General features: G+C 34.3%; 1 protein-coding gene across 29 annotated transcripts in view; it reads left to right on the top strand.

Moving 5' to 3' along the window:
• RIMS2 (regulating synaptic membrane exocytosis 2) overlaps positions 1 to 22,747 on the top strand; it is a 444,895-nt gene that overhangs the window by 114,150 nt on the left and 307,998 nt on the right. For 5 of the 29 annotated variants that reach the window (XM_066564632.1, XM_066564716.1, XM_066564708.1 and 2 more), the window contains exon 1: positions 18,613 to 19,107. The exons of 21 other annotated variants lie outside the window; for them this stretch is intronic. In XM_066564632.1, the coding sequence (XP_066420729.1) occupies positions 18,986 to 19,107 (122 nt within the window). In that variant the 5' untranslated portion in view covers positions 18,613 to 18,985. Of the gene's footprint in view, positions 1 to 18,611; positions 19,108 to 22,747 lie in introns of those variants that run through there. 3 more of the 29 variants (XM_066564684.1, XM_066564667.1, XM_066564691.1) reach the window with 2 other exon arrangements.

Below are 22,747 nucleotides of genomic sequence, written 5' to 3'. Positions count from 1 at the left end.
CGTATTTTATTTCTTATTTTTGGTCTTACATGAGAGCAAATTGAATGTAATGAATTTAACCTTTTTTGTTTAATGTCTTCTGCCTATTGCTGTTTGCTCTGATTTTGGCTGTTGGGTTCAGTACTTAGTTGTCCTGAGTGCTCCTCAGTTAGATGTATAGTGTCGGAAAAACACAACTGGCACCCTAACCTGACATTAGAGAGCAGGAGAGACAGACTGATTCTCTTGTGGCTCATTTTTTCCCACTAATTTTGCCAGGAAATTGGTATCATAGATAACAAGATAATAAAAAAAAATTCCAAACCCTTGTTAGCAGCAGAAATTTAACTCTGTTTTTGTATTATATGCATGCAGAAATATGGAGGTAGAGAGTGATATATGAATAAATGTATAATTGAGATATGCAATATGTATTTACCCTAAATAGAGTTAAATGATAAACATGGACAGTATAAAGTAATACTTTCCAACAGGATGAATGTAGGGTTTGTGCCTGAAATCAGAACTGTTTTGCTGATTGTGATTACTTCTACTTGATATATTATTTAAGTTCAGATAGTCTTTTCAGTCATTAGCCTCTTCATATTTTATTTGGATAATAATACTGATGTTCCCTAATTAACATATACAAATATGCTTAGAATATGATATATATTATATGCTACTGAAGGATAGAGGGTCTTCTGAATAATTTTATTCCCTAATGTTCCTCACATATATTTTTTTTCTGGTTCTAATGGAAGGTCTAAAAGATTCCTCTGTGATGCCCATTCAAATGGGCTTTTAGATGAGAATATCAACAGTTCTGAGAAAGACTATCCCAGAGTTCAACTAGGTATCTGCAGAAATTTAGCCACCAACTAGTATGTTAGACTATTTATCTACATGAAGGAATTCTTTGAGAAAAACTTGGCCATTCAAAATGTCCAAAATAATAAAGAAATAAACAAAAAAGTCTCAAGTATTTAGAAGTGGTTGTTGCTTGCCTTGCATAATCACAATAATGGATGTATGTAAATAGAAACAAAAGTAGAAAGTGAGAACTGTATTTTCTGTCTTATTTTTCATCAGAAGGACATTAGTTTTGACACAAAAAATAATTTCAAAATGTTAAAACCAATAACCACTTGTGAAAAGAAAGGTATTGCTAAGACTTTATACATTTGGGTTATGATTTGACTAGAAAAGTAAAATATATTCTTTTTGTCAAATTTTTTTACCTCTTTTTGTAGCTTCCATGGGTGTTGCAGCAATCGTTGCTTAGAAGTTCTTTAATCAAGTATCATATATCTTATCTTGGTCATCTGGAAACATGTTGGTCACAGAGTAAAGGGCAACATTCACTCCTTTAATCTCAAGGTCATCAATGTCCTTTCTGTCTCACTCCTTACCGTGTCTTTTCTTGTTGTGCTTTTTTGTTTTTCCATACTTGAATAGTACTAACCATATTTTTTTTCCTGTTCTCTTTACTAGTATTATTCTTCATTAAAATTTTATTGTTTCAACCATTAGACTACTATTCTGTTTCCTTGATGTAAGCAACAGTCCCATTTGCAATTGATAGATCCCAGCCTGTTTAGACAGATAGATAGGTACTTGTTTATAGATCTTCTCTGACTGATCTATTTTTTTTTGCCTGAAGAAGACTAGAATGAATGATTTTGGATTACACATCCTCCAAAACATGTTTCTTATATTGGATCCATAACAGAAAAAAGCAAAATCTAAAAAAAATATGCTCAGAAGTAAGTCGTACTTAACAAGAGCAGAACAGTTTTTCATTACATTTTTTTTTAGTTCATATAATAGAATCATAGCGTGACTTAGACTGCAACTTTAAAATCATCTCGACCCCCCCTACCTGCCACTGCTCAAAGCCCATCCAGCCTGGCCTTAAAAATTTCCAGAGATGGGGCCATCCACAGCTTTTCTGGATAACCAGTTCCTGTGTGGCACTACCCTCACAGTAAAGATTTTCTTCCTTATATCTAGCCTAAATCTACCCTCTTTCAGTTTAAATTCTTTACCACAGTATTTACAATCTGGCCCGTGGTGCTTTTACTGCTTTTTATGTAGTAAACCTGTGGGTAGGGCAGGGCCAGTAGGCACATGTGTATGATTCACTAAATGGTCATGGTGTATTTGACATTATTTGAGGTGAGACCAATGGAATTTGTCCCACATGGAGCTTTTGTGCTAAGCACAGTTGAACTGTGATCATATGTAGTGGTTTTCACAGACTTAACCTTATGTGCAGGTTGTATGAATGCTGATACAGTGTAACACCAGATTCCCTGAAAACTGCAAAATGACGTGAATCCAAGAAATGTGAAATATTATTTTAAGCAATCCATAGATTCAGAAGGTCTATTCTGAAGTCTGCTGAGCACAGATGGTAGATTTGTAGCCGCAGTTCTTTGATTTGCAGATTCACGTTAATTCTGAGATTAGGCAAAGGGGTCTGATTTTATTTTATTTTCATTAAGATCTTTCATGTAGTCTATTGTTTCCAAGATCTACACTACTCATCATACAATATGTGTTTTATTTCTTGAAGAAAAATAATTTGAACAGACATAATCTCTTTTTTTTCAGTCATTCTGCAGGAGGCAATCAGCTTGTGAAATGGTTGTTTTCTTCATTCCAACCCCATGTTTATAATGTCCTCTTAAAATGTGTACAACACCCTAAAATTAAAATCTGGGAAACAAGGAACCTATGAAGCTTTTTTTATTTGTCATTCTCTTTGCCTGAATTGTTAGATCTTTATGCGGTGTTGCCATACTTAGCTTTTAAAATAATTATTTTTTTTCTCTCAGTAGGATCCATTGAAAAGCCATTTCAGTAATTTTCCACATATGAACTCAGTGTTTTAAACTGTAAATATTTTGTGGCATTCCAGAAGTATTGCTTCACAAACCTTTATTCTGTACATATACATAGCTCTCTAAAAGTAGTAAACGACTCATGCATCTTCCCAAAGCAAGGTTACAATGACACAGCTATTAATATATATCTGAAGCAGTTCAGGTAGATGTGGATTTTTGAGGGTTTTAAAAAATTATTATTATTTTCCCTAATCTGTATTTTAGGAATCCAAAATGTTCTTCAAAATTTTAAAATGATGACTTTAATTTTACAATATATATATTTTCAGGCATTATATTAATGGAAGAAAAACTTCCTCAAGGATATTTTTCATGAAATTCAATGAAAAAAAGAAAGTGAAAATATTGTGAAATGTTCATTTTAATGTGTTATAAGTCAATTTATTCCTGCTACATCTATCAGAGGTTGAGCCTTGTCACAAAGAGAGAATTGGTTCTTGGTATAGGAAGAGATCATGATCTGTAATCTCATGATTTGAAGGAAGACTAATAAATAAAGCTGCCTGAACCCTTTTCAGATTAACTGTAAGGATATGAGATTAAATCATAAAAACCAGAACAAAAACAACAAATTGAGAGAGTGAGCAGCTGCAGAGTTGCACAACAGCGGTATTTATTTTCCAGGCCAGCAGACACAGTAAAGATATATCCTACTTCCCTCTCCCTTGTTTTCTCCTTTCAGTGATACATATGTATTTGGGGGTTTATTATATTCTATCAACCCTGTTACTTCAGAAAAGAAAGGGGGTTTTTATGGTGGTTTCCACACACTATATAGGAGGCTTGGAGGATGTATTTTATTCTGAGTGAGAAATGCAAATAAGAGGCTACTAGGGTCTGAAGGATTTGTGCATGTGTTCTTTATGAAATGTATACATGTGCTTCCCACATATAAAGGCTTTATTCTGTTGTGTCACCAAATAGCAGTAGCATTGAAAGTGGTTTCCTGTGTCCCTTCGCTTCCATTCTTGGGAGGAATGCCAGTATGAGCTGGCAGCATAGGATCTGTCTTTTGGGACTGCAGTTGGGGATGTCAGGGTGTGAATAGAGAGGAAAAGAGACCAAAACAAGAGAGAAAAAGAAGGAGAGAGGAAAAAAGCAGGCATAAGTGAGACAAGAAACATGAAAGAGCAGCATGAATTTGAAAATGAAAGTGTGTGTCCATCTGTTTCATGTTTATATCTTTTAAAAATGATTCTTCTTTAATTGCTGGATCATGAACAACTGACACTGAGAATAGCACTGATGGTAGTTTATTGCAACTTAAAATATGACAGTGTAACATTAAAGTCAGTCAATTATACTTATTTTTGAAAAGCTGAAAATTGCCCATTTCTTGAGATTATCACTATTTTTCTGCAGCAAGACTTATGACATGTCCCTGTAGTGCAACATCTGGTTTTGATTGTTTCTATTTCTGAGTACCTGAGTTGATAGATTTCTAGGCCAGATGTGTCAAAACCCCTTTACTTGGACCCGTGGAGACTAAGCATATTTGAAAGCAAAGTATTTTACCTGATTCTCAAATAAAATATAAGTATTTTAAATTTTTTAACCTATTTCTTTTAGCTGCTGACATATTTAAATACAGTGAGAAATATTAAAATAATTATGTAGAGAAAGTATTTAAATTGTGTTGGCATTCAAGAATCAGACTGATAAAGCTGTGTGCAGATTTGTTCATGCTCAGACAACAGTGTCTCTAAACCTTTTAGAATTCTTCATGTAAGGCATAAAAAATTTGATTTTTTTGAGACATTTTAACTACCACAGTAGCAAAACCCCACAATTGTTGATAAACATAATTATATTCTTTCACTTACTGAATTAGTCTAATACTCTATACAAGAAATTAGCAGGTTGAGTTTAAAATTGAATCAGTACTCTTTTCCATGCATGACTGCAAAGGCCTCACAATGACTTTCCGTGGCGCTAGAACAGGACGCAAAGGTCTCTAGAGGTACTCTACAATATTTTTAACATATTGACTAAATATTTAGGTTTTACAGAAGTGGAACTCATCTGAATAAGGTTTTATTTTCATCTTCCTACTCCCAATCCAGCATTTTTTACCACTTTAGTAGTCCTTAGAGCTGTAAAGTAAAATGTCAATCTGAAAACTACTCTCAGTAGTTTTGCTTTTGTTTCTTGTGTTTCTTGTGCTTTCATTTGATTGTACACTTTCTATGATTCTTGAGATAATAGTTTAGAACAAATAAATTAGGTTTTTCTTCACAGAACTGCTCTTCTAATTATTTAATTCATCTACACATAGGATTATAGGTGTGGATCAGCATTTCGTGGCTGTTCCAGTTTTTAGGTAGAAAGTGAAGTTGTTTATTTGCAGTCTCAATCTCACATGACATTAAAAAATAATTTAATAATAACTATGGCCAGAGGAAGCAATTGAAATCTGTGGGAAGAGAGCCAGAGAAAGTACAGTATTTAATTATTGAGAAGTACCACCTTGGGTCTAAGAAAGTCAAAATCCTTTAGTGCATGTATTTGTGAAATATAGAAAGTCAGAAATCCTTTAGTGCAGAAATTTTAATTAAATAATTAGACACGACAAGGATTAAGCTACACCCACACATGAAGATGAGTAAGGATTTTGATATTCTTTGTAAGGCAAGGTCTCTGTAAGGAGTTCCTGAAAGATATTTACATTGTCCATTAACAGTCCAGGCTACCCAGAGTGGGTACACTTTATTTCTACCTGTCATTATTAGGTTGTAGCAGGTTGTAGCATATTCATTCTGTTCTAACTTCTGAAAAAGAGGTGTAGTTTTTTCTCTCCATTACCTTTGCAGAATTGTCTGTTTTTTGAGAAATGAAACTCCTTGTACAGTTCTTTGTCTCCTAATATTGGTTCTGTGGATCTCCTGCTCTCATGGGCAGTGTCATCTCTGACACAACGTTCAGGACCTGCAGCCACACTGTGACATCTGTGGCGTTTGTCTGAGCTGTGCATTGCTTCCCTTCCTCCCCTGTTATTTTCTCTAACTGATTATGATTTATTAAAATATACCTTTTATGATTATTTTAAGCAGAACCTTTATCTAGCTGTAGAACCTATACTGAGTAGCATTGGGCCTTTGACCAATGGCAGCTACAATTTTGGATCCTTTTTGTTTGAGAAAGATAATCTGTTTGTAAAAGAGAGAAAGAGAAAAGGAAAATTCTAGAACTGTGAGATGGCATGCAAATGGTCTGGTGCAAATGGACTGGTGCAATTTCTTTGGCTTTTCCTTTGTGTCTCTAGAAGTCACAAATGATAAAGAAATCACTTCTTTAGTGTAATTTAGTTGTTACTTATCTTTTAGATGGTAAGATTAAAAATTTTAGTACCTGTCAATCTATTTTATTAAGTCAGATTTGAGGAAAAAATGTAACAATAATAATGTAATATTTGTAAGTACAATAATGAATGTAATAGGACCAGGGTGACCATATTTTCATAATTCAAAGTTACATTATTAAGCAATACGATTTTCTTTGTACCTTTTCTATAGCATGATTATTCAATTTCTTTTTCTGCCCTTCTTCAAGACATATCCTTTCATCCCTTTGCCTACTCTGGAATGTCCTTATAGAATTATTTATTTAGTTAGTTATTTTATTAACTTATTTTTTTGTGTATCGCTATCTCTTTTCCACCAGTGTGAGAAACAAAACCAAACTCTGGCTAGACATTGAAAGTGGTTTCAAAGATATACCCATGATATTTTTTCACCCTAAAGACAGACATTCTTTAATTCTCTAAGCCACTTCTTTTACTTTCTCCATGATGTAGTTCACTTCTTTTTCTCACTTCACAACCAATAATTCTGAAACCAATCCCAAGCGTCCTTTCAGTTTTGTGGTGAACTAATTGGATACTTGTCTCCCAAGCTTTAAGAAATCATAATTTTATACCTTTCAGAAAAAACAGAGCTGTCCATTCTTTACTAACAAGAATAAGACAGCCACAGACATTTTAAGGGAATGGTTGCAGCAAAGTAGTGCAGTACAATGTCATTTCCAGTTAAGTAGGAAATGTAGGTGACCTGAAGTCAGTGACTCTTAAAGTGGTGCTCTAAAATCCAATGTAATATCTGTATATGATATGCAGTGGGTTGTGTATACGTGCAACTTGTTCTGACTTCCTGCACTATGCAGCTCTGTTCCCTGTAACTGTGCCCTGATGTTTTTAGAAAATGACTTCACCAAGTGCCCGGTTCTGCAGCACTGAGCTTCCTGAAAATGCTATTAGGGACCTCAGAAAGTCTATCATCTTCATAGAATATCAAGAGGTTAAGTTGCTCCAAACACAGCTTTCTGGATTTCTGCTCCGCTGTTTTGTCAGCTGGTATTATCTGCTTGAATTGGCCCCCAGATGTAATTTATCTGCCGAAGCAAGTTTCCATTATGCAGCATGTAATAAGACGAGCCATGAACTTTGCTGCAGAAACCCCATTTTCTTTGTAAAAAGAAAATGGCAAGAAGAGGAGTTCTTATGGTAAGGTTGTGATAGAAAGAAATGCATTTTGGCTGCAAGAAGTTACATTTGTAATGACTTTGTGAAAATATTGGATTTTAAATGAGTTCTTGATGATCACCTAAAAAAATTTTACAAATACCTAGCAAGGCCAAGGAGATTAAAGCAAAAAACATCTGATTTGCTTTCTAATGCCAAATAAATTGCTAAGCTTCAGAAGGACATTTCATTCTAAAGTTCCAAATCAGTGCACAAACCCGATTTTTTTTGAAGAGGTAGATTAATTTTAATTGAATCTTTTTGAATCTGGCATGAGGTGCTGGGCTGACAAAAAATGACCTGCTTGAGTTGCATCTTTGTCCTGCAGTTAGAACTGTGAAAAATATTTAAGCTAGAAGAGGAGTCAAAATTAGTTCAACAATGTCAACCCTTTTATAATATAAGAATATAAGAAATTTGACAACTCAAAGATTAGTTCAGTAATTCCACCTCCTCACTAGGATGAGATAATTGTATTTTATTCCTAAAATGGTCATGTAGTGATTAATCTTCCTGTACCATCTATTAGCAAGGTCTAGAACAAAAACATATTCTTGAAAGAAACCAAATATAACTGGATATGCATTTCTTATAAAACAATGCGTAATTTGGGTGCTTCTTGTGTCTCAAGTACATGCAATGAAGACTGAAGAACTGACTCTCATTTTAAAAATATGTATCAATATCTGAAGCAAGAAATTTGATCTTCTGAATAAAGTAAAATTGAAGTCAAGTATAATTTAATTTCTACTCAGCAGATTTTTTAATGCAGACATTCTTTCCAAAATTAGAATGTCACTTCTAAAGACCCTGAGAACCAGAGTGAGAAGGAGAAGAGGAAGATATGTCACTTTAATAATGGAAAAGATAGGAATATTTTGTAGATGGAACTCAAACTTTCGAGCTTTGGATATTAAGTACAGTATTTATAGTGTCTCAACTTTTCAAAAAAATTGTTTTGAATGGCGATAAACTGCATTGCAGTAATGATTGATGCACTAACATAGATCTGGATAATTTTCACCTACTTTACTTTACTTCTCCTTCAGGTGATTAAGAGCATATATAAGAATGTTAGTGTCCTTTTTGGTAGATATTCCCAAATGCTGTCAGTTGTTTTCAGTGTTAAGCTTAGCAAAGCCAACCAAACCAGGAGATTTTGTTCAAGACAAGGATTTGAAATTTCACTCTCTATGTGGCATACAGATATTTCTTTCAGAAGCACTTTTTTTTTCTATCTGAAAATGAGATTTATTTAGGAATTTATTCTGTGGTATGTCACCAAGTATCATGAAACCTTACAGTTACAACAATCAATTATGAAATTAACCCCTACTCCCTTCCCAAGTGGCCAATGATGCCTTTATTCCAGTAAAATAGAACTTCGTATTAAATGGAAATCTTTCCAAAGTAAAATATTTATACAGCCTTAATGCTTATAAAATCCAGGCTCCATGACACTGTCAAAGGAATTGAATTCCAGAAGTGTGTGATCATCAGGAAAATATTCTTCTGGTATTCCAATCAGTTGAATATAGGAGCAACCCAGGAGACCATAAATCTCATAATGACATGAAAGGAAGATAAATTAGTCTCTTTGAACTCATCCCCAAGATATGGAAGGCTCAAATTTTTAACCAGTGGACTGAGCAGCAAAAATTAATACACAATCCAGTGCATAGATGTGTTTTCATAGCCTCTGTTATGCTAAATGAAAAGACTGATTTTAATATTATTGTCATTTGGACAATTATCTATCTTTTAGTTTGCACATATATTAGTCTTTGTTTCCATCACAGATCACCTGGACACATTGACACCTAACACAAGTTTGGACCTTTAAGGACCAAATCAGTCATCTGAAAATAGAGATATGGTAATAATCTCAAGATATTTTCCAAGTGAAAAAAGTCATTTCTAAAATTAATTAAACTCCCAAATTCATTGTGAATGAGAAATCATTTCTGCAATGTATAACTACCATGGATTTCAGGATCAATGCAATTGTTATTTTCTTTGCATAACAAGGAACTTTATGATCAGCTTGTTCACCAAAAAAGCGCTTGTGTAAAGGATGTCGTAACTGTGGTAACTGTGTCTTTCATGAAGAAAACATTATCTCTTCATCTGAGTGTATATATTGGAATCATTTCTGTTGGTGGCATTTACGTAATTGATAATCCTTTTTGGACTGTTGTAGGATTTGTTTTTTGCTGACTGCTTGCTTAAATTTCTATAACTTGGAGAATAATGGGTATAAGTACAAACTGCCTGTGAGCACTGAAGAAATTAACTTGCACCTTAAATACTTCATCCTGAAATGGAGAGGAAAGACAGGTGTCTGCAAACTGTTAGTGAGTGTATTTTCAGATCCTGTTTCTAGTATTTTACATTATTAATCATGCATAATACTTTTTTAGTAGTGTTTAAATCAACTTTTGTGGTTTTGAAAGGTGAAAAATGATCAGTTTTTATAAAAGTGAGGAACAGAAATCTCTTCTGTAGCAGATGAAGTTTTCAGTGCACTGTTGCAAAAATCAATCAAATCTCTGTTCTAGGCCAGCAGTTCTTGTCTAGTGAGACACATCTTATTGGTGAACCATCCAGAACTGCAAATGAGGCATAAAGCAGGATTCATGTACTATTATGAGGTGCAAGAAAATATCAATTGATTGTAAGTCAGCTGAAGGTAAAACTGGTTGAAATATACTATTCTAAACCACATGTTCTACAAGGTGCAGCATCTACTGAATATTGAGCTTTTGCATCCTTGAGTATTACACAGACTTCTCTACTTCTTCAACCAGTATATTGAAAATTGGATGTTCCTGTTGGAAAAGGAGCTATTGCTTTAGTGAGGGGAATGAGGTCTCACTTAGATCTTTTCTAACTCTGATTCTTTCACCTTAATAGTATTCCTTCAATACTTTTAGAAATGTTATTTATATATTGTATACTACATGTATGGACATGGACAAATGTATGCATTCACACTAAAAAGTTAAGATGCTTAGCCATTTCAGTAAACTATCAGAACTCTGGGAAAGCAGAGAACTGATTATGGAACCATAATTTGATCCAGAGTTTCAAGAAATTTATTTTGTGGAGATGTATTTCTCCTATAGGAAGCTGGTCAGCCCTGCAAAAATGGAAAAAAAAATTAGTAACATTTATGAGTTATTTTAGTACAAAGTAGAATCGTGCTCTTGCAGATTGAAGAAGTGATTTCTATACATTTATTAGAAAAACAGGTTAGCTTTCTTGTTTGTCAAATGCAATTTCTGCCTCAGTAGCTCTTTATATAAATTATGTCTTAGGTCAGGATAAAAAAAAAACCCATTTCCCTAGATTTGAAGGCTTCTTTTTTATATATGACATCTACCATCAATAGGAGTTTTGCTAGAAACCGTGAAGATCCCTAAAACATCTGTGTTATATGTGGGGAAAATGCATGAGTGGGAAAAAGGGAGAGAATGCACACACCTGTATTTTTTTGGTGTCAGAACACAGCTAAGGCAGGAACTGGAAAGTGTTCTCAGATGTAGCAATAGAAATGAAACCAAAAATAAAGTAATTAGACAAGCACAAGAACAGTTCATTAAATCTGTTTTTGGGTGCTCATGCAATTTTGGGTCACATGATTTTTTCCCTCTACATGTTCCTCTTTCTTTCTATTAATCATACAGGAAGGAAAAGGTGGCTAGCTTTCCAAATTGCACTCCTTAGTCATCTGCATTAAGGTGGGATGAATCTGGGTGTCTTTGTTTTTAAGGTCAAACAATCTAAATTCAACTTCTGAATTTGCCTAAAATCAGTAACACCTTCATTTTTAAGCATAGACTTCCCTAAGCAAGGAATACTTAGAAAAGCCCAGAACTGGCAAATGAGGTAGAAGGCAGCACTGGAATTTTATTGCAGACCAAGCAAGCTGTATATATTGTGTAATATTCAGAAGAAAAAAAGATATGAGAAATAATTAAAATTATACATTTTATGTAATTATTTGCAAGTATTCTATGCCTTGTCATATTTAAATAATACTTCCCATATTGCCTTTCAGCTAATGTATTAAAGATAATTCCACAGAGAGGTTTGAGAAGCCGTAATTTATACTGAGCTAAGGAAATTAAACAATAAGTCAAAGTTACTCATGTTAGAGATGTCTTAAAAATAATTATACTGGGAGGTATACCCAGTTGTGAGGCATATTTACTTATTCATTTCAAGAATTAGTACTGTTGTGGTGTGGTCTGTCATAATAAAAAACAATAGGTTTTCAAATTATGATTTTCCTATATCCTTTGTCTAATTTGTTTGGTTTTTTTTCCCGTCTTACTCATCCTCAAATGCGCAATGTGTGTGTGGTCAGTGCCAGCTTTTGTATGTGTCCATACCAGCCCTAACAGTAGGATTTCCCAAGTGAGCATATGGCACATTTCCTAGTATCTGTGTAAGGAACAAAGTTAGACCTACCATTGTGTTATCTGAGTTTTAAAAAACGTGGAGTTATTTTGTCAGTAAAAGTATTTATTGTAAGTCATCTGACATTTAACTTTCGCAAGTCTTTATTTTATCATTTCACAGGTTTAAAATTTCATTTAAAAAAACTGATTAAAAATACAAAATATCAGCTTCCAAGTATTTTATTTGTAGAATATATTCTTTCCTAAGCAGTAAGTATGCAGGCAAAAGATGATGTTTAACATGTTGGCCACTTTCTAGGAAGTTTTAAAGGTGTCCTGATCAGTGGATCATGATTATTTCTTTCATTTACTTAGACCATGATGAGATGCAGGGAAATGAGTTGTGTCCTCACAGAACTCAGCACATCTAATAACGGACATTTGGCACTTTTCTACTTAGGGAGTCCAAAGCTGCCCTGGAATTTACCGTCAAGACTTAGCTTTTTGGGCTGGTGTACTTTGTACTCCTTGACTTCCTTGAGAATCTATAGATGTCCAGGTTAGTTTTGCTTTTATTAAAAAGTAGACAGTTTCTCTGTGTGTCGAAGACATAAGTACTGAGAATTTTCAGAGATGGGAATATCCAGATACCTGTAAAGGCGCTAAAGGTAAACTGACAGCTTACTTTATCCTCAAAGTAAGTAGGTTAATGAGAGCATCCTCCTTACCATTTTGGGTGTTGTTGTACTTGCTGGGTGAGTTCGTGACTGAGGAGCAGAGCACAGGCTGCTTCCGCTGGCACTAGAGCAGCTCCAGTATCTGGGAACGTGCTAGAGGCACAGTGTTGAACTGTGCTTTTGGGCCTTAATCCAAAGGCTGTTGGCATGCAGTGTTATCCCTGATCTCACTGGAATTAGGCTACTTAACACTTGATGGTACAAGGAATGTATTTCAACAGACTCTGGAATGGCAAAGTTCTAGTATCCTGCACAGCAAGTAAGACAAGGGCTTGGGGTCCACACTTCCTGTGTGGACTACTGACATTGCTCTTACCTGAAACCTTAATCACATCACTTAAGCTTCATATCCTAAAGCATTTAATAGAGAATATGCTTACAAGGTTTGTAATAATTAACTCTTTTTTGACGCTTATTCTAAGAATAAATTATTATTATTTCATTGTTCGATATTAATGTTGGTGGAACAGGAGAAACTTTTGTGAGTTCTTTCTGCGTGGGATGCCTCTAATAGAAAATCTGATAGAAAATGAAGAAGGGGGAGTTAAATACACCTGGGAGGCAGTTCCATGAGCTCCAGAATCAGTACAGCCTATAGCTGAATATCATGAATATAGGAATATCATGTTTTTTCATCCTAATTCTTCTGTGTTGTGGTGGAGGACCACAATAACTTAAGCAACTTTTCCTATCACTTTTGATAATTTTGCCTAAGTTCAGATGGCAGTGTTGTGGCTATTTGCTGACCATGCTCTGACTGTCTTTCTGCTGTAAAAGTCAATGAGTAATGGTTCTCAGTTCTACCCACTCTTCCTCCGTGCACACTGACTTGGGTCTTTGTCCTCCTGTGATGACACAAATTTTCACAGAGATTGCTGGAATTTAACTATATAAATACTTATGCCCTATGAAATTACCCAGTCACCTCAAGCATATTAGTCATGATGATAGATGGTAGTATAGAGGAAAAAAGGGATAAACAGACTGTCCAGATTTCTAAATCTCATCTATTGGCCCAAACAGTGTAACTTACACTAATGGAAGAGTATAGATTAATTTAAATGGCTACATGGGAGAATTATGAAGAGGGATACTGAGAAGAATTAAATGGAGTGCCTCAAAAAAGAAATAAAGAAATGTGAAGATGCTGAGAATAAAACAGAAGAAAAAACCCCAATATGTTATGGTGTGAGATGAGGATGAATTTACTTTCTTTTACATTACTATACTTTAGTAGTGGATATTTTCTGTAACGAGCTTTGCTCTCTTAGCTGGAATTTCAGTATCTTCCATTGTAGATCTGTGACCTGACTACCAAGGATTAAAATCAGTATCACTTTTCCATTCTTGATTAATGTTTAACTCAGTGAATTAAATAGTTCTTTCAATATTTAATTATTTTACGGGAGAGAGAACAGTGTCAACAGCAAAGACAAATTCCCTTAGGAATAACCAGGGGCATGTTGATAAAAACTTTGTGGCCATATTTTAGGAAGCCAGTAGAGAAACCTGGGACTCAGTTTTCCATGCTTCCTAACACTGTTCTAATGGCCCAGCTACCTGTAATAAGAAGAATGGTGCATTTGGAATGACTGCTCAGGCAACAGCAGAACAAGAAGATTCATTTTTACAGGTCTTGGACAGAGACTGATGCTTCCCTGTAGCCTGGATTTAGGTACTTTTATCCTTTTGGGTTTGAGGCTTTATTAGTGTCCCTTTCTTTATTATTTCCTATAGTAAGTATTCAGAATACTCGCTTCTATGAGTGCTGTTGTTATGTGTTTAAATTTCTTGTTACGGATTTTGCATTAGATAAACTTCTCTTGTGAAACTGAACCTTTGAACATTGACGTGATGAAATACAAATGGGTGTGTGCTTTATTCCAAAAGAAAGTCTGTTTGCATTTCACTTGCAGTAGTGAAGTAAAATTCCTTGAATGGAATTTCCAGTTGTCCTTAAAATCATGTCCTGCCTTGGAGCATCAGTTTGCTGACCCAAAAGGACTAGTCCTATAAACAGTAATAATACAACACTATTTAATGTCCAAGGCCACTGTTGTTAACTTACCTCTTTGAAAAGAATTTGTTCAGAGGTTTATTCTTTTCAAAATAGATGTCAGTCAAAATTTTTTGATCATGAGTATTTAACTAAGTGCTTTGATTAGGGCATATTGGAGAGTGATGGTGGTGTTTATAAATACAGGTACTTATGTGCTATTAATTACAAAGTTTTATGTAGTATCTAGATGGAAAAAACAGTAGACATTAGACTTTCTGTACATTTCAAAAATTCCACTTTTATCCCCAAACTCCAAGTGACTTAGCTCTACAATTTTCTTCTGCATTTCCATCAAACTATACTTACATACTATCCTGTAGATTAAAATGGAATTGAATCCAAAATTGTTCTTGATAGTATCTTTTATCATAGAAAAATCTTTATCCTATAAGCTGTAATGTATAGCTTTAATAAGTTTGTATGACTCTACCTTGTTTAAACTACAATGTCCTGTGAAATCTTTTTTGTATGCCTATAATAAGAAGTGATGCATGTAAGTAATGTTGGAGATAACATATTTATATATATTGTCAACTTTCTTGTATAATAGATTTACATTTCTGAAATCTAGAATCAATTCCAGGAAGTTTAATCTTATGTTTGAAATAGAAATATTTCATATAAATTTGAAAACCTCATATTTGGGAGATTTCTAGTTAACTTTTCATCTTAAAAGCTTGTATCTGGTGGACCTTTATTAAGATTCAGTTTGGCTACAGAGAAAGGTATCTGTATGGACCTCAATGTAGCTTGGCTTAATGGATCCAATGATGCTTTCTCAGGCTTGTCTTTTCATTTTGAAATAGGCTGTCAACCATGTCAGGTAGTTCAGACTATCTAGTACTCATTTTGCTTTTTCTCTGCAGTATCTTTAAAGTACTTGGTCTTCATTTCCATAAAATCCTTGATAAAATTTGCGTGAAAATGAAATATATTATTATGAAACCATAAATAGCAAGAGCATGTACACATATCTTTTTGCAAGTATAAATACACCAAATACCATAATAAAGATCACTGTCAAAATTATTTTAATGAGGCCCTCAGAGGATAGGAAATGCTAGAAACAGAAGTGTTTAAGCAGTGCTTGGCTTACCTGGTGCTTATTAAGTACACAATTAGGGGTGTTCCAAAAGAAAGAAGCCTGTGCATATCAGACATCTTTTTCTTCTAGTGTGGATATTAAAGAGTATAGACTGAGAAGCCCTGAAGAACAGAAAAGGAGATCTCTAGTTAAATATCAAATAGGCAGAAAAGTAATCCCTGTCTTTTTCAACATTATTATCTGAAGCTTTTAATTTGGGAACGCTGAGGGTATAATTTCCTGAGCCTTAGAAATTACGCTGAATCACTGCCCTTCCCAACAGGAATTTTTAGTGTAAGAAACAGTGACACATTTGAAGATCTGTAACAGCACTGAAATATGGTAAATAGTACCTGTTCCATTTTGTTCACAAACAATATCAATGTACAGACAATACATTTTATGTGTGGTTCTACTGACTTCTTTTGATTGTCAATTTCATTCTGGTTCTCAAAGGACAGGTACTTCAGTGGGCAGAGCCTACTTTGCTCCTGCTCGTTCATTCCATTCCCTCCAGCCTCTTCTTGTTAGGTCTCCTTACTTCCTTGATTCTTCCCAGATGAATGATGACATTTTGGAAAAGGTGGAAGTACCTAAAAGAGATGTTAGTAGAAGTCCACATAGTAGGGTCACTACACTACCCTGGACCACATAATAAACACGGGAAACAATAGCTTATTGGCTAAAGGGTTCTTGGAGTGTGTTAGAAGGGTCAGGAAAGAAAAGCATTTCTATTTTATTCTGTTCCATTCTTTTTTTTTGAAATAAAAAATAGTATTTTAAATCAATAGTACAGTCAATTTTGATGAAAATTCTAGATGACCAAAAGCATATGCATTTGCACAAATGGCATTTCTTCATAGCTGAATTTTCTGCTAGCAGCAACTATGAAGTATTTGCCTTTAAAAGTATTCTTTTACATCCCTATGAAACATTTTACATGCATGAGTATCTGCAGGGTACTCTTTATTCCTTACTCCAAAATAAAAATAAAAAACCCATAAAGTTATAATATGTTTCTTTTGTCTGTAGTTTTAGGACAATCTTAAAAAAAATAAGAAAGAGAAAAAAATAGAGTGTATGCCCTAACTTCCATTTTAAATATCTGAGAAGGAAGACATAGAAAGATGAATGTCAAATGTTCAGCACTTTGTTGCAACTACAAGAGCATTTTGACTGTGATGCCCATTTATAAGGCATGCAACAAAAGGGTAATGTGCTTGAAATATATGATAAAATACTGGTCTTGTATCTACTCCGTGGCCAACATTGCCTCTGAACTGTGAAGTGGTGCATATTATACTGATTGGAATGACTTGAACTTTTGTGACAAGATGACTGCTTCTTGGAACAGATTAGAAAATTTGGGTTTTTTGGTGGAATGAATGTAAAGGCAAATTTTCCTGCATTACAAACATGACTTCTCTGTAATATAAGTAAGGTGGTTACCAAGAATTACTTTTTCATTTTATTATAGTAAGATAGCCACAAATGTCCATTGTTTCCTACTTCAGGATCTCAAAATTTACCAGCTTTGGCAGACATAGAGCCTATTTCTTTTATCATAAATTGTAATACATTGCTCAAATACAAATGCTTTCATAATGCACAGTATGCTATGGACAGAAAAAAAGTATTAAAACTATTTGGGGTAGTACTTTGTAGGTTTTCACATGAGTTTTGCAAACAGATTTATTAGTAGATATTTTCATGATTTGTAAAAAAATATTTAACATGGGTGGTAGGAGGGAGTCACATATATATCCCTTTTACAGGGGTCAGGAGATGAATTTCTTCCCATTTCTTTTTTTCTGATAAAATCTGTGTTGTAGCTGCCATCCTTCTGGCCAAAGAAGCTTGGATGGCTTCTTCCTCCTGAGCACATCAACACACTTAAATTAGCTGGAAAGATGCTTTTTCCCACATCATCTGAGATTCAAATTGCTTTCAGTGGAAGAGCTTTAATAATAGACCTCGTTTTATGTTTGTTTACTTGGAGATTTTGTAGTAAGTGCTAAGACGTTAAAAGCTGTGGATAGAAAATAAAGTATTATAAAGAAAATATTTTTAATTGTTATTCTTTAATTTGACAATGATAAACTATTTTCTGTATTGTTATGTAACATCATCCTCTGGCACAAGCATTGAAGGAAAAGAAAAAATGGTTTTTAGTCAGGGATACTTATTTTCTGTATGTTTCATGGTATTCACAGTGCATACTATGTTGCAAAAGCTCACTCTGTTCCGTTAGATGACTGATTCTGCTTCTTGCTCTTTGATATCTGATACTTCTGTGTACCAGTACACAGGCTCCTAAAATAGTGGGTTTTCCTGGAAGCAGATGGGTTTGGAGCACCCTAAGAAGTGATTGATTTTTCTCAGTTCTGTCATGGCTGATTCAGTGCAATAAACTTTTAAAAAATACTGAAGACATTTCATTTTGTAATGCAGTGCTTATATATAATGCAGCCATTCCTTTTAGTAATTGTTCAAGTTTGCATGGTAAATCATTGCCTTGATGCTGTATGCACAATCCCTGACAGAGTGGTTAGGTATAGAATGTATACTGTTTGCTTCAGTCGTGAATTGATACTACATTTAAATGTTTGCACTAAAATCCTGTTATCTCAGATACAGTATAGCTTTTCAGATATGAGACAAAAGATCTATTGTTACAGTCTCAGTGCTACATGTTGTTTATTATATGCATTTTTTTTAGAGTGGTCTTTCAGTCCTTTAGAATTGCCATTACATTATGAAAAAATTAAGAATTCTACATACATGGTCACGGATATTAGTCATTTTTACAGGGGAGGGAAGGAGGAGGGGAAGATGCAGAAATCCTCCTCCTTTTAGATAGTAGTAACAGCGTGAGGATGCCTTGTCCTCCTTTTTTTTACTTCTGAGATTTTATTGCTGGCAGCCAGATGTGCTGAAACTCCTGACGACAGCATCTATTCACTGCGTGTTTTTAATAGGCTTAGAGAAATATGAGTAGAGTACATGAAAGCAGCTCAGCTTCACACTTCAGCTGGGAATGCCCAAAAAGCTTACTGCTGTTTAGAATTCTTGCTACAGTCAGGAGAAAGCTGCTCGGGTACTAAATCTTCTACGACTGAATTAGAAGAATAATGACTGTACAATTAACTATCAGCCCCTGCTCATTTAGGCACAGTTTTTACAGAGATCAGGAGAAATATGGAACTTGATTGGCATATTTGTATTTGATGGTGTGTACAAAATAGATGACTTTTAAGACAGGTGGTGAAGAAAAATAGAAGGGAAAGAAAGGGAGAAAATGCAATTTGAAACACTGCGCCAGGTCTGCAATTCTGTTTTATCTCATTTTCATGGGGTTTTCTCATCCCCTCCAAATATTTTACAAAATGATCTTTTTGGACAAACGTTGAACAACACTAGGTAAGTAGAAATGAAATTATTTTGCTTTATCATTTCTCCTTTTATGCTGATGGCAATCTATCTGCATGCTTTTCAGTGGGGTACTTTTATAACTACACTCCTAGATATTAATATTTTCATGGTAGCAGTGAGTCCGTTAGTGTTTTTATGTTTTATGTAAGGATTTACATGATAACTCAATCTGCAGAAATAAAGCCAGCAAAGATAGAATAAAATATTTAAGATGGTTATGTATCTTTCAAGTACATTAGCTGCCATTAGAAGCTAGCATTATTAGCTGTAATCCTTAAAGCATATTAAATATTCATAAACAAATTTGTCAGAGAAAATGATTTCTATGTGGATATGGCAGTGAAAAGATTAAATGCTCAGAGATGTGTCTGTTTAACCATGCATAATTTATTGGAAGATGCAAATTAGTAGTCCTGCATACCTTTTGCAAAATAGAAAGCAGTTCCTTATTGTAAAAAGATTTAGATCCTGTGTGTAATGCTTTTCAATAATGTTTTTAACTGGTCAAATTGTAGCTGATAAGTGGATGCTTTGCAGCAGGTCAGTCAGCCCTGTAAGGTATCCTTTTGTGAATAGCTGTTGTTTTGTGGGAATTAAAAATGATAAGGTGAACTTGTTGTTTATTGGTGTGAGAATTTTTGAATAGGTTTCTTAGGACTTTTGGAGGGGCAAAATTAATTAATAATGCCACATTTCTGTGTCATTATTCATTAAACATATTATAGTGCTGACGTTTGGAACTTTTTCATACTGCTATTAAATATTAAACATAAAAATATTAATAATTTTATCTAAGAGAGTGGAAGTGCAGGTCAGGAAGAAAAAGAATCCTGTAGTTTTTTATAAAGATAGTGCACTGATGGAAACATTCTGGAAAAAGGGTGGAAGTAATAGGCAGAGACTATATCCAGCATTTTAATCTTCTTCTCTGCCTCTGTGGGAGAGATCTCTTTTAAATGGGATATAATTTCTTAACTACAGGGATATTTGCACTTGATACTTCAGAAGATGGTTATAATTTTATTTCCCATAATTTTGTTGTAAGGATTCTCTCCCTTACTGCTGATATTTCCTTTTAAAATCTGTTGATATTTATTTAATGTTACTGTTCTCAAGTTTTGTTACCTTGGTTATGAATTTCTAATTAGGTATGTAAAATTATGTAGGTAGTTTTAGCAATCATAATCACAGTTATGAATTAAGGTATTTTTAGGTATATATGAAATCTGTATTCAATGAGATTTTTCTTATATCCCTTTGGTACACTGTGAAATATTTGAAGCTCTACAAAATGGAGCAATAATTTACGTATTATCAGCTGGGATTGTAAAACTGCATATTTCCAAGTGCATAGTTTCAGGCCTGCAGCAACCAGCAAAGCCCTTAGCAACTGTTCTAATCAGCCACCATCCCAGTCCTGATTCCCTGGATCTGCTTTTGCAGATCAGAGTACATGCTTTTTGTAGATCGAGGTGCACGCTTTTTGAAAATTTTTTTTTACAGATACATGTACGTGGTGCTTTTTTGCTGTTTATTTTGCTTGTGAGACCTGGGCAAAAGCTGTATACAGTGTCAGATAAAAAGACAGAGTTATTTTATTCATTTGCTGTGCCTTAGAGTATATTTAGGAGTATATTTATTCTAGAAGACTGGCAAACAAGAAAGGATTCTTAGGAAATTGAACAGACCTCCTACCTAGTATGGCCTGTTTTGCTTAGGAGGAGAATATTCCTGTATTTATAAGGAGCAATGTTGTGTTTTTCTAGGTATCAATGCTTTTGGCCTCAAGAAAACATTGTGCAATTTTTAAACAATATGCAGCAGTAATTGTGAGAGACTAATTCATGCTTTCTCTGTCTTCTGAAAATAAAGTTATGTGAAAGTATTTTAAGGTTTTGAGTAAAAAGATTCTTTCTTCCAAAGATCTATTTGTATTTTAAATCTGATCTTGATAAAAGGTTTTTGAAGAAGTCATCTATTAGTCACTAAAAATCTCACTGGCATTTATTACAGAGGGTAGTCCTTTGATTGTCTTACTGATTTAAAAAAATCTGGTTTATTTTTTTTTAATTAAATGAATGTAGTATATAATTTAGATAGGTTTTTCATTTAAAGCTTTGCAGGATAAATGTAAGGCACTTGCTAAAAGCTAATTGTTCATGCATTAAGAGTTAATGCTTCAGAACTGTGGTGTACCTCCCGCATGTAAGTCTGCTTTGATGAGGTATAGTGTGCTCTATCTCTTTAGTCTTCAAAGCTATATATTTTGTCCTTTGATGATCCTTTCTCTTTTGAATAAGGTTTTTTCTGTTTTTACATCTGAAAAGTACAAGTCAGAGTCCAGAAAGATAACGGCTGACATTACACACAGAGTGATTAACTGCTACTGCCACAAAGTAATAATGTCAAGAAAACAGCTTCATGCATACAAATTGTACAGTTGATAATAGAGTGTAAAACAAAGTCATAGGAAAGGAGGTAGTATATGGATAATTTTAATTGAATAGACATTCCTCTTAAGTTTCACATCATTTTTTCTTGGAGTTCTTGTTCTTCAGTTCTTCAGAAAGTTTAGACATACTGAGATTTTGTTGAAGGAAAGATAGGGATCTTGGGCTTTGCTTTCTCTTGCTATGCTAACCATTGTCAGAAACGTACATTAAACTGTTTTTTATCATTTCCCATAAAAATTTTGTATGAGTTGGGTTTTTATTTGCATAGTTCTGGCTTTGCAGTAGCTGATGTGAGAGGCCCCAAATGATATTAAGGTCCTTGTGAGTTAGATTGATTTTAGTACTTAAATGGTTTTAGTTATCCCCTCCCAGCAGCCTCTAATGGAGGAATATTGCTGCTGAGTTCTCCTCTGCCAGCTACAGGGCAGCACTTTGCTGTAAGATGCTATTGTGAGTGTAAAAGAGAAAGCTGGTTTGCTGGGCCTTCCTCTTGCTCCTACACAGCTCTGTCTAACATTACCAACTCCAGCCAGCTGAAGCAGTAAGAGCTATCATTTTACCTCAAAATTGTGTTGGGGATTGGGGTGCTATTTCCTGGGTAATAAGTTATTTTTATTAAAAAATTATTAGAATGGCCTCATGTTGGGAAACCATAAGAATTGTTCTGTATTTTGAGCATTTGGCAAATAACTAGTTTATGGAATAACTTCATCATGTGTCCAGAAAAGAAATCAAGAGACCTTTTATGAAAACACAGTATGTGCTTGCATTACATCCAAATTTTACAGCAGCATCTAAAGGAGGTTTGCTTTTTGTGCAGTCTAAAATTTTTCTGATTACTTTCAGTGACATGCTATTTGTTCAAATGACAAAAAACAATGAAATAAGTTTTAAAATTTATTTTAAACCTATAGTAAATTAGTTAGCTGGATTTTCAGATTTCCATCCTTCATTTTGTGTTTAGTCTACAAATACTGTGCTGTTGGATGCTCTATTTGTAGCAACATGCTTTTAGAAGTCACAATTGCTTTGGGCAGTATTGAGATTAACACATTACTGCATAATGGCAAGCATCTTTTTTGACTCAACTTGGTAGAAAATGTACAGAGGACTATCAATCCAATTTTGCAATTGCAATTTATATTAGAAGCTTTTCTCATCAAATGGAAAGCAGT

This window comes from Molothrus aeneus, chromosome 1 (genome assembly GCF_037042795.1).
Source record: "Molothrus aeneus isolate 106 chromosome 1, BPBGC_Maene_1.0, whole genome shotgun sequence".
Taxonomy (NCBI): Eukaryota; Metazoa; Chordata; class Aves; order Passeriformes; family Icteridae; genus Molothrus; species Molothrus aeneus.
The sequence above is the reverse complement of the archived record's forward strand: the minus strand, read 5'-3'. Positions and strand labels throughout refer to the sequence as shown.